Below are 13237 nucleotides of genomic sequence, written 5' to 3'. Positions count from 1 at the left end.
TATCTGGTTGAAATTTTCAGATAGTCATTTGATTAAACATAGTTGAAAGGTTCAATAATTATGCCTTAGGGGATGACATGATCCCCATAGTCCCTGAGGACAGGGCTGTACGCAATTTGCCCATTTTTCACATATAGTATTTGTTATTGGTAATTATATTGATTTTGGGGGGATTTTCTGCAAAGGAGACTTCATTGGAGATAATTTCCATGAAGAGGGAGGTTTCCGGGGGTATTCTCCAGGTAAAACTTCAGCTAAGGAGGAGGAGTAAGTAAATCATGCAGGATATCCTGGTATGATTTGAAAAACAGTCAGAATTTAAACAAAAAAATTTTTTTTTAGATGAAAGTGAAGAGCAACATTAAAACTTAAAACGAACAGAAATTATTTTGTATATAAGGGGGGCTGCACCTTCCTCAACTCTCGCTCTTTACGCTAAAGTCTGACTTCTTGTCACAATTCTTTAAGAAAGACTGCTCACACACAAAGATCGGTGAATTGAATGAAAAGTATTTTTAAAGAACTTTACAACTTTATCGTAAAGAGTGTGGGTTGAGGAAGGGGCACTACCCCTTTTATGCAGAATAATTTCTGATAGTTTCGAGTTTTAATGTTGCTCCTTACTTTCAGTCGAAAAACTTGTTAAAAAATAATAATTACGCATACAAGAACAGTGTTTAATTTTACGTCAAAAGAATATCACTTGAAGAAACGTTCTAATCAGTTAAGGCTAGTTTTTGACCGTATTTTTTTCTGGTTTTATGTAATCCTTGTACTAAAAAGAAAATATTTAGTTGGATACAATTGAAAGACTTCACCTAAAGTTGTGGTGATGGTAAGAGCATAAAATTTTCTTAATTTTAGGCTTTATCTAATTGTGATAGTGCAACCCCACCTCCGATGTATAGAATGTTCCTGCTCAATAGAACAATAACATGTAATGATGGAACATCTGCCGGGTAAGATAGTCCTCTCCTCACTTGACTATGTTTCTGCATATGCATCAAACCGACCGAACCCAACTAAGATTTTATATTGTCTTTGACAGATTATCTGTAAAAGACAACACTGTCTTTGACAGTATTACAGTCAAACACATCGGTTGTGATAATTAAAAGTGCAACATGAAAACGGAAGTTTGTTGGCTGTGGTCGCTCTGAAGGGCGAGGCTAATGGGGATAAAAAAAACATATTCCCAACCAAATTTTTATGCTTTTTTCAGGGGTATAAATTAAATTCAAGTATTCCGAGCGAATTCAAAATTATTCTATTTTATGGCGTACGTCGTCGTTTTCCTTGACAAAAAGGAGTCAAATGCCAGGTCTCCATGTTATAGCTCCATATATAATCTTCTTCTGTCATTCTGAATTGCAACAAGACTTGTTAAAAAAAGAGACATATGCCATTTAGAGGCTTATGTCTCTTTTTATCTTAGTAACGGTACAAAATAGAACAATTCTGACTGCGCCATTGGATTCCTCGAGCTTAGTCTACCCATGACATATAGGCTAGAAAACTTATTTTTTACCAAAAATGGCATATGTCGCACTTTTGATTATTACAGCCGATATCTTTAGAGTGGTGTTCATATTGTACTGTTGATGTGGATCAAAGTATAATCACCTACGGAACAAGTACTGACAAAACTCTCCGAAAGTGACCCCGCGTACCTCAGCGCCTCTAGACGCAAAGTGCTGTACTACTTAGTCGCTCCGAGCCAAAATACTTTGCTCCGAGCCAATAAATTATGCTAGAGCTTGATTCAGGCGACGAATGACCGGGATGAATTGTGTAACTACGGTTTTTAGTTGCCAGGTTCGCATAGGTATACAAAGGGTCACTTTTTTTGTGTGGAGAGGATAGGTTTTGTCAGCACTTGTTCCGTAGGTGATTATACTTTGATGTGGATATACTGATGTCAGAGCACTTTTATTATGGTCTTGTTTTGGAAAGTTGCGTTGAACTTGATTGGAAAGATAATGCTTAGAAAGAGAGAAATCTATCAAGTGCGCAAGTAATGCACTTGCATTCCTTCTGTTTACATCAAAGGACGTCAATGGTACGGCCCATCGTAATAAAAGGTGGGAGTCATGTAGAGTGCGTTTAGATGCAGTCCTTGATCTATTTAAATAGCATTTGAATTTCATCGAATAAATAACATTTCTTTTACATTATTCGTACTTCACAAAAAAAAACATGCAACTATGCAGCATGAATAAAGATTCTGCTCATAAATATGAGCAGAGTTTCGGGGTCTGTCTTTACGGTAATAACAGTTTCCAATAAAAAAAATAATGCACAAATAAGGTACTAACATTATTTTAACCGTACAGATAAATTTTCTACCTCATCAGCAAATTCAATACAACTGCTTTGACGTCAAACTTCCAAATTGAAAAGATTTTCAAATTACGGCAATGCTTCTTATGTATGGTGACTGAATGCCATCTAGATTTGACGATGCTTTGATGTTAGTTGAATTTTTTCGTTTTGAATAAACGTTTGATTAAAAATAATGGTTGAACAATAAAATTTTAAAGAAAAATTAACATTTAGAGAAATATAGTCTGGAGCCCCAGGTCAAAGTGTTTTTCTTCAAAATAATCTCTAGAAGACATTGATGGGGAGTAGGCCTATGTTAGAGAAAGAGAGAGAGAGAGAGGGGGGGGGGGGTTGCTTCGTGGCAAAGTTACATGATCTGAGCAAGATTTTATTCTTCTTTTCTTCTTCTTTTAAAATTCTTAGCTAAGCCCTTGGAACACTTAGAAACTTTTTTTCAAGGAAAGACCTTACTTTGATTATTTCCTTTTAGCTTCAGTTGTTTGTAGTCATTTTTATAGGTTCAGAAACAATTTAGAAATAAAATATGGTCCACATCTGAGTAATCTTTCTTGCAATCAAATAAAATCGTCTTTCCCCTTATCTATGATGATTATTGAAGAAGCCGACATAAGAATTACGAAGTGCAGTTCGAGAAGCATGGCATTACGTGAAGTGTAATTGAAACCTTATAAACCCCTCACATTACTAATGATAAATACATTTCGGAACCTTTGATTAAAGTACCGCCATAGAAGCCGGTCAAATAATCCCAATTTTTGTATGTTCAGTCTTCTAGCTTTCCATCAATCAACCCCCTCTAACTTAACACCTCTTCAAAAGGCTCCGCCGTCTCGGCTAATTGAACGATCAGATTGAAATTGGTTCCCGCCTCAGTTTTTGTTTACATAGTGCCTTTGAAAGGGGACCAATTGGTTTGTAGATTTCTCTTGGATTTATAGCTTTTGAATAGATCCTAAATATATTAAAAAAAAAAAAATCTCAAATAAAAGTACAAAGCAACATTATAAATTAAAATGCTCAGGAATTATTCCGTATATGAAGGGGGCTGCCCATCTTCAACCTTCGACTCTTTCCGCTAAATTTTGAATTTTTGTCCCATTCCTTAAGAATGATTGCTCAAAAACAAGGGCCGTTGAATTGAAATTGGAAATATTTTTAAATTACTATCAGGTTTTAGCGTAAAAATTGGGGGATTGAGGCGGGGGTGCCCCCTCATATATGGAATAATTTCTGTTCGTTTTAAGTTTTATTGCCGCTCTTTACTTTCATTTGCAAAGATTCATTTTTTGTTGCTTAATTTATGGTCGTTTTTCACAGTGTACCTAGGACTACCCTAAATGTGAGGATGAGATCCCTCAAATCCGGCTCTTTAAATAAAAATTTAACTTTTGCACAGCACTTTTTTGAGAAAAACATGTAGTTTATTGTATTTTACTTTTGCTCATCTTGCTTTTCGAAATAAAGTATAATTACCCAAAATTAAACTACCATCTCCTAGATATGTGGGAGCTTCCACCTCACAGGTCTCATACTGCAATATCTTTATCATATATATATATATATATATATATATATATATATATATATATATATATATATATATATATATATATATATATATATATATATATATATATATATATATATATATATACAAATATATATATATATATCATATATATGTATATATATATATATATATATATATATATATATATATATATATATATATATATATATATATATATATATATATATATATATATATATATATATATATATATATATATATATATATATATATATATATAGGTACTTGGGTATTATATGGGCCGTTACAAGGAAACCAGTCACGAAAAACTCGTTTTCGACGGGTTAATTCAAGACACCGCTATAAAGTAATGGAATGCATAGCGTGGTTTTCATTGCGTATACGATATTTAATTTGGAGTTTTTGGGGTTTGGGGGGGGGAAGGTACATAGGTTAGGTTATGTTACGCATTTAATATATACAATGCTTTACCCCCACCCCTAATGTGCATATATATAGCCCAAATTTGTTTATAAGTTATTATATATTCATCCTATTTTATTTTATTTCATTAGGATTAACCAAACTTGACTTTTTAGAAATGCCCATATAATGCTCAAGTACCAAAAAATAATATATATCATGCCCCTTCACTATCCGGATATGGACCCCTCTTGCTCCTCCTCAATAAAAATGCTGTGGATTCACCCCTGCCCCTGTAAAACAAAAGGAAAAAACCAATAAACATGCATCCACGATCTTTTCTTCTCGGAAAGAAAACAGAAAGTCCCACATTTTTGTAGTCACGTAGATTTTGTAGATAGAAAACCTCTACAATAGTTTTCTTTGATATGTACAATTTGGGGGTGGGATTTTAATTAACATCACTTTAACTTGACACATTAAACGCTTCTCATCACTAAAATGAAATGAACAAAACAACTGGTCGAAAAATAAAGCTGCTTGAAACATGAGCAACTGTTTGATGAAATTTGCTTGGCTTGGTAGTTAGGATTTGTCTTTTTTTATGCTAACTGGTTCAAGTTTCTTTTAACTAACAGAGTTTAAAGCTGGATTCCTGGGATTGTTGCCTACAGTTTGGTTGTTCTACTTTGTAATTGATCGTCGCTGAAAGGTCAAACAGGCTGCCCAAACCTATGCAAAAAAACAACTTTGATCTGCATCGTTATTTTTTTTTATCACATTTTGGAATGAAAATATAAATAAGTTGTATATTTATATAATGACAATGTTAAGATTTTTGCTTTTTTCCTTTTATCTAAGTCCAACATGAAGATTCCAAATAATCTCCTGTTTCGGCTAATTAAACCAAAAATGTTCAGCGTTGCCTGTTAAGTTTCGTATCGCGTTATAATACTTTTTCTTCCTCGGAAAAAAGTGGCTTGCTCGGTCGATTGTTTTTTTCTACTGAAGCCAAGCTTAATCGAAATTTAAGTTTACACTCGTATTTGCATTAGAGATAAAATAGCTTACTTAATTTTCTCTTTTATTGGCCGGTTTTTCTCCACGCCTTCAAAAATGAAAAATAATAAAATTCTGGGGAAATATACCTTGGTCAAACATCTGAAGCTAGCATAAACATTTCTCTTGATGTAATGTTAAGATGATTTATTTTCAGCCTTAAATTTTCTAAGCTTGAACAAATTTTACAAGAAAAATAAAAAGAATATTTAAATAACGCGCGTAAGGCCTGTTGAATTCCTCGAAGAAAAATATACTGCAGATATTGTGCCTGTATAACTAGCAAGTCTTTCTCAGCAAAAACAATGCGGATTTAGAAATGAATAAAAGCAAAACAAAGAGGTTAAAACCAAAATCTAATTAGAAAAATTAGAATCAACGTTTAAAATTTTCCCAAATATAGACTATAACTACTCCTAAAGAACCCAACAAATTATCAAAATGAAAGAAAATTCAGTGTACAATTGAGTTACTTATGTTCAATTCCAGAAGTAATCAAAATAGACAAAATTCAATCAACCATTGAGCTAACCCGGTCAAATCACAGAAAATTGTGCAGTAAACCAAAAAGAATACTTATTATAATTATTATTACTACTACTATTACTAACAACTCACTGCAGCCCCAAGCCGCCGGAGGCCATCACAGCTACGCACGCTCCTTCTCCATCCCAATATATTGAAAGACTCCCTTTTTACACCCTCTCAAGGAGCTCCAGTTCAAAAGAAGCAGGATAGACCGAGCATTTGCCCTTGTTTCAGTCCTCCTTCATCATGAAAGCTAAAGCTTAACTGTATTACTATCCTTTTTTTCTATTGCATTGCGTGGCTCTTCAATCTTCAAAGGCAAACCTAAAGAAACACTATATCAAACAATTCGTGGTAACGAACTTTAAGTAAGGAGCGACCCGGCTCAATGGTAACCGAAACTCTAGAAAAAGGTATTTTGATACCAATAGATACATAAAAGAAATCAAATTTTAATGCTGATGTTAAATATATAAGTTTAATCAAGTTTAGTTCTACCTAGCAAAAGTTACGCACCTGAGAAAATTTGGCTGATTTTCGAAAAAAGGATAAAAACCCCATAAAAGTTATAGAACCTTAATGAAAATCACAGTATCATATTCAGCGTATCAGAGAACCCTACTGTAGATGTTTGAAACTCCTATCTGCAAAAACGTGGAATTTTGCATTTTTGGCAAGAAGAAAGATCACGGATGCGTGTTTATTTGTTTTTTTCCCAGGGGTGATCGTATCGACCCAATGGTCCTAGGATATCGTGGCAGGCCTCATTCGAATGGAAATTAAAAGTTCTAGTCCCCTTTTTAAGTGACCAAAAAAATTGGAGGGCAACTAGGCCCCCTCTCACGCTCAAAGTCACCTGATCAAAATTTTGAGATAGCCATTTTGTTCAGCATGTTCGAAAATATGATAAGTATGTCTTTTAGGATGACTTAATCCCCCGAATTTCCCAGGGGAAGGGCTGAAAGCTATGAACTTTACCCAATGTTAACATATAGTATTGGTTATTGGGAAGTATACAGACGTTTTCAGGGAGGATTTTTTCTGGTAGTGGGGGGGGTGGGGGTTATGTGGGAGGATCTTTCCACGAAGGAAGTTTTAATGGGGGTGGGACATTGCTATGAAGGGGACGCCGGATTTCCCAGCATTATTTAAATAAAGATCAGAAATTAAATATAAAAAAACAAGTTTTTCAACTGAAACAGCAGCAACTTCAAAACTTAAAACGAACAGAAAATATTACATATATGATTGGGTGCACCCCCTAGTCAATACCTCGCTCTTTAAGCCAAAGATTTTTTAGTACTTTCATAAGAACTATTTATTCTAATTAACGGCCTTTGTGATTCAGCGGTCATTTTTAAAGAGTTGGAACAAAATTCTAACTTAAGCTTAAAGAGCAAGGTATTGACTAGGGGGTGGACCCCCTAATATACGTATTAAGTTCGTTACTTAAGTTAATTCGTAAGTTACGTATATTTATTACTAATAAAAACGTTTGTAAATAAAATTAAACAAGTTTCAAGAAAGCCATCTAACCGAATAAAAGTAAAATTAATATGCAATTTTTTTTTAATTATTCATGTACGGTGAGCCAAGATCAAAACCTGCATTAATTCAAAAACATTCAACAATTAAATAAAAAAACAAGTTTTTTTAACTGAAAGTAAGGAACGACGTTAAAACTTAAAACGAGCAGAAATTATTACGTATATGACAGTGGCTGTCCCCTCCTCAATGTCTCGCTCTTTACTCTTAAGTTTGACTTTGTCACAACTCTATTTTTTAAACATTTAAAAACTTTAGCATAAGGAACGAGGCGTTGAGGCGGGGACGGCCCCTTTCATATACGGAATAATTTCTGTTCGTTTTAAGTTTTAACGTCGTTCCTTTTAGTTAAAAAAACTTGTTTTTTTGTATTTAATTATATTTCAGGAACAGGGAAAATAACTCCTGTTTACGGTAAAGACACCAGTAGAATGGGGGGTACCAGCGCGATCAGTACAAAATTCGGTTATCAAAAGAACGTATCTCCTATCAGTACACCAAATATGGGCATAGCCTCCCTAGGGAGAAAGATTACGTAATGGGGTCAATGACCTCTTTTTCCAAGGTCGATTTATTTGATGTTTCTATGTGTAATAGCTCCGGGGCGAAGGTTGCACCTGCGCATTGAATTCTAACGGGAACAATGTTATTGATCTAGGACTCGAGGGGGAAGTGAATTTCCGAGAACTTGATTGCGTAATCAAAGTGTGTCAACAACAACAACAACGACCTTTGACATTCGCTGAGAGCGTGCACTTAGCAACAACAAAAATACCCGGAATTTGGAACACCTGTGCTGTCGACCTCAATTCACCTATCGTGAATCAATAATTCCCCTTAGAAACAACAAATTAATTTCCCTTTCTTGACAGATCAATCAATCAATGACATCATCTGTCAGACTTTAAAAATTTTCGCCCTAGAAACATTTCTCCAGGAATAGATCCAAGTCATTAATGTCTTTGCCTCGGAAACAACTCTTTTGGTCGAACTCCAAAGGATATTAATAACCAAAGGCCATGGAAACAATTAGGCAAGAAGCATCTTAGCGATGAATTGTTTTAGCGCGCGAAAAGGTTTCCTATTAATTTGAAATGCGTTAGCACAGAGATGCCAATAACAAAGGAACACGCTGAATTTACGTTTAGAGATTATTTGGGCGAAACCGTTTTAGACAGGTTATGGAACTATTTCGGCGAAACAGATAGAGACATTTTAAAAGAAGATTTTAGGAAAGATTTTAGAGGAGAATTTGAGGGTCAAACTCTGTGGTCGTTATAATACACAAGTTTCATTTGAACAGTGTTGTGAGGTCCTCTAACCCAACCCCAAAGGGATCCAATCCTCCTACTCCAACCCCGAAGGACGCCCCCAGTCCTCAAACGCCCCCCAAGCGCCCAAATGCCCGCCCGGTGCTCCCAAAGGCCCTCCTCCTGTCGCCAACCGCCCATCGAGCTTCCCAAGGTCCATCGCTGTCCCAAAGGACCGCCCGCGGTCTCCACCTGGCCCAAAAGTCTCCCAACGGCCATCCCGGGGCTCCAAAGGCCCTTCATGTGCCCCCAAAGGCCCTCCTCCGGTCCCCAAAGGCCCATCTCGCTTCCAAAGGACCAACGGGGTCCCAAAGGCCCTCCACCGGCCCCCAACTGCCCCACCAGACCCCCAAAGGCCCGCCCTGTGCTCCAAACGCCCACCCTGTGACCCCAATGGACCACCTCCGGACCCCACAGGCCCAGCGAGCTCCCAAAGGACCAACGGGGTCCCAAAGGCCCTCCACCGGTCCCCAACTGCCTCTCCGGACCCCCAAAGGCCCTCCACTGGTCCTCAAAGGTCCCCCGGGCTCCCAAAGGGCCAACCGGCCCCCAAGGGTCCCCCGGACCCCCAAAGGTCCTCCCCCGCTCCCCAAAGGTCCAATGGGCTCCCAAAGGCCCTCCCCCGGCCCCCAAAGGTCCCCCGGGCTCCCAAAAGACCACTCAATCCTCAAGGGCCCCCCGGATCCCCAAACGCCCTCCCTGGGCCCCAAAGGTCCTCCCCCGGTCCCCATACATGCACACAAAAACTTACACACACACAAAAACTTACACACACACACACACACACACACAATCTTGCAAGAGTTGGAATAGTTTAGGATTGTTTGGGTGTGTTTTACCTTGTCAAATTTATAGTTTCTTTATTTTTCAAAGTTCATTTTGAATTTCTTTCGTTGAAATGAAAGATTTAAATTATTTTAGTAGTGTTTGTCCATTGTTTACCTTGTCACAGTTAGATTTTCGTGATTTTTCAAAGTTAATTTGAACTTCTTTCGTTGAAATGCAAGAGTTGGAATATTTCAGCAGTGTTTTGTTGTGGTTTACCTTATCACAGTTACATTTTTATGAGTTTTCAAAGTTCATTTTTAATTTCATTCGTTGAAATGCAAGAGTTGGAATATTTCAGTAGTGTATGGTTGTGGTTTACCTTGTCACAGTTACATTTTCTTGATTTTTCAAAGTTCATTCTGAATTTCTTTCATTGAAATGCACGAGTTGGAATATTTCAGTAGTGTTTGGTTGTGGTTTACCTTGTCACAGTTACATTTTCTTGATTTTTCAAAGTTAAATTTGAATTTCTTTCGTTGAAATGCAAGAGTTGGAATATTTCAATAGTGTATGGTTATGGTATACCTTGTCACAGTTACATTTTCTTGATTTTTCAATGTTCATTGTGAATTTCTTTCGTTGAAATGAAAGAGTTGGAATATTTCAGTAGTGTTTGGTTGTGGTTTACCTTGTCACAGTTACATTCTCTTGATTTTTCAAAGTTCATTTTGAATTTCTTTCGTTGAAATACAAGAGTTGGAATATTTCAGTAGTGTTTGGTTGTGGATTACTTTGTCACAGTTACATTTTATTGATTTTTCAAAATTCATTTTGAATTTCTTTTGTTGAAATTTAAGAGTTGGAATATTTCAGTAGTGTATGGTTGTGGTTTACCTTGTCAAAGTTACATTTTCATGATTTTTTCAAAGTTCATTTTGAATTTATTTCATTTAAATGAAAGAGTTGGAATATCTCAGTAGTGTTTGGTTGTGGTTTACCTTGTCAAAGTTACATTTTATTGATTTTTCAAAGTTCATTTTGAATTTCTTTAGTTGAAATGAAATAGTTGGAATATTTCAGTAGTGTTTGGTCGTGGTTTACCTTGTCACAGTTACATTTTCTTGATTTTTCAAAGTTCATTTTGAATTTCTTTGTTGAAATGCAAGAGTTGGAATATTTCAGTAGCGTTAGGTTGTGGTTTACCTTGTCAAAGTTACATTTTCTTGATTTTTCAAAGTTCATTTTGAATTTCCTTCGTTGAAATGCAAGAGTTGGAATATTTCAGTAGTGTTTGGTTGTGGTTTACCTTGTCACAGTTACATTTTCTTGATTTTTCAAATTTCATTTTGAATTTCTTTCGTTGAAATGCAAGAGTTGGAATATTTCAGTAGTTTTTGGTTGTGGTTTACCTTGTCACATTTATATTTTATTGATTTTTAAAATATAATTTGTAATTATTTAATTTTAATTAAATTTGTTGACTATATCATTAGGTTGTTTTTGTTTTTTAACTTTAAAAATTTACAATTTATTTAATTTTAAAATTTAATTTTGAATTTCTTTAGTTGAAATGCAAGAGTTGGAATATTTCAGTAGTGTTTGGTTGTGGTTTACCTTGTCAAAGTTACATTTTCTTGATTTTTCAAAGTTCATTTTGAATTTCTTTCGTTGAAATACAAGAGTTGGACTATTTCAGTAGTGTTTGGTTATGGTTTACCTTGTCACAGTTAGATTTTCATGATTTTTCAAAGTTCATTTTGAATTTCTTTCGTTGAAATGCAAGAGTTGGAATATTTCAGTAGTGTTTGGTTGCGGTTTACCTTGTCACAGTTACATTTTCATGATTTTTCAAAGTTAATTTGAATTTCTTTCGATGAAATGCAAGAGTTGGACTATTTCAGTAGTGTTTGGTTGTGATTTACCTTGTCACAGATACATTTTCTTGATTTTTCAAAGTTCATTTTGAATTTCTTTCGTTGAAATGCAAGAGTTGGAATATTTCAGTAGTGTTTTGTTGTGGTTTACCTTGTCACAGTTACATTTTCTTGATTTTTCAAAGTTCATTTTGAATTTATTTCATTGAAATGCACGAGTTGGAATATTTCAGTAGTGTTTGGTTATGGTTTACCTTGTCACACTTACATTGTCTTGATTTTTCAAAGTTCATTTTGAATTTCTTTCGTTGAAATGCAAGAGTTGGAATATTTCAGTAGTGTATGGTTATGGTATACCTTGTCACAGTTACATTTTCTTGATTTTTCAATGTTCATTTTGAATTTATTTCGTTGAAATGCCAGAGTTGGAATATTTCAGTAGTGTTTGGTTGTGGTTTACCGTGTCACAGTTAGATTTTCTTGATTTTTCAAAGTCTATTTTGAATTTCTTTCGTTGAAATGCAAGAGTTGGAATATTACAGTAGTGTTTGGTTGTGGATTACCTTGTCACAGTTACATTTTCTTGATTTTTCAAAGTTCATTTTGAATTTCATTCGTTGAAATGTAAGAGTTTGAATATTTTAGTAGTGTATGGTTGTGGTTTACCTTGTAACAGTTACATTTTCATGATTTTTTCAAAGTTCAATTTTAATTTATTTCGTTTAAATGCAAGAGTTGGAATATTTCAGAAGTGTTTGGTTGTGTTTTACCTTGTCAAAGTTAGTTTTTATTGATTTTTCAAAGTTCATTTTGAATTTCGTTAGTTGAAATGCAAGAGTTGGAATATTTCAGTAGTGTTTGGTCGTGGTTTATCTTGTCACAGTTACATTTTCTTGATTTTTCAAAGTTCATTTTGAATTTATTTTGTTGAAATGCTAGAGTTGGAATATTTCAGTAGAGTTCGGTTGTGGTTTAACTTGTCACAGTTACATTTTCTTGATTTTTCAAAGTTCATTTAGAATTTCTTTTGTTGAAATGCAAGAGTTGGAATATTTCAGTAGTGTTTGGCTGTGGTTTACCTTGTCAAAGTTACATTTTCTTGATTTTTCAAAGTTCATTTTGAATTTCTTTCGTTGAAAAGCAAGAGTTGGAATATTTCAGTAGTGTTTGGCTGTGGTTTACCTTGTCACAGTTACATTTTCTTGATTTTTCAAAGTTCATTTTGAATTTCTTTCATTGAAATGCAATAGTTGGAATATTTCAGTAGTGTTTGGTCGTGGTTTACCTTGTCACAGTTACATTTTCTTGATTTTTAAAAGTTCATTTGAATTTCTTTCGTTGAAGTGCAAGAGTTGGAATATTTCAGTAGTGTTTGGTTGTGGTTTACCTTGTCACAGTTACATTTGCATGATTTTTCAAAGATCATTTAGAATTTCTTTCGTTGAAATGCAAGAGTTGGACTATTTCATTAGTGTGTGGTTATGGTTTACACTGTCACAATTACTTTCTCATGATGATTGAAAGTTCATTTGAATATATTTTATTTAAATGCAAGATATGGACCATTTAAGTAGTGGTTGCTTATAGTTTACATTCTCAAAGCTAAAGTTTCTTGATTTTTCAAAGTTATTTTCGAATTTATTTCGTTTAAAAGCATTACATGTAATATTTCAGTTGTGTTTTTTTTTGTTTACCTTGTCAAAGTTAAAATTTCCTGATTTTTCAAAGGAAATTTGAATTTCTTTCGTTGAAGTGCAAGAGTTGGACTATTCAAGCTGTGGTTTATCATGGTTTACAATGTCAAGGTTGAAGTCTCATGATTTCTAAATGTTCATGTTGAATTGCTTTCGTTTGAA

The 13237-nt window shown here is 34.8% G+C and overlaps 1 protein-coding gene across 1 annotated transcript in view; it reads left to right on the top strand.

Annotated features, from left to right (window-relative positions):
• Positions 1–13237, top strand: part of Notum (palmitoleoyl-protein carboxylesterase notum) — a 97358-nt gene that overhangs the window by 32171 nt on the left and 51950 nt on the right. The window contains exon 3 of the mRNA XM_089108090.1: positions 865–959. Within this exon, the coding sequence (XP_088964216.1) occupies positions 865–959 (95 nt within the window). The remainder of the gene's footprint in view (positions 1–864; positions 960–13237) is intronic.

The sequence above is a fragment of the Artemia sp. Qi Xiang Cuo genome, chromosome 2 (assembly GCF_049724085.1).
Source record: "Artemia sp. Qi Xiang Cuo chromosome 2, ASM4972408v1, whole genome shotgun sequence".
NCBI lineage: Eukaryota > Metazoa > Arthropoda > Branchiopoda > Anostraca > Artemiidae > Artemia > Artemia sp. Qi Xiang Cuo.
The sequence above is the reverse complement of the archived record's forward strand: the minus strand, read 5'-3'. Positions and strand labels throughout refer to the sequence as shown.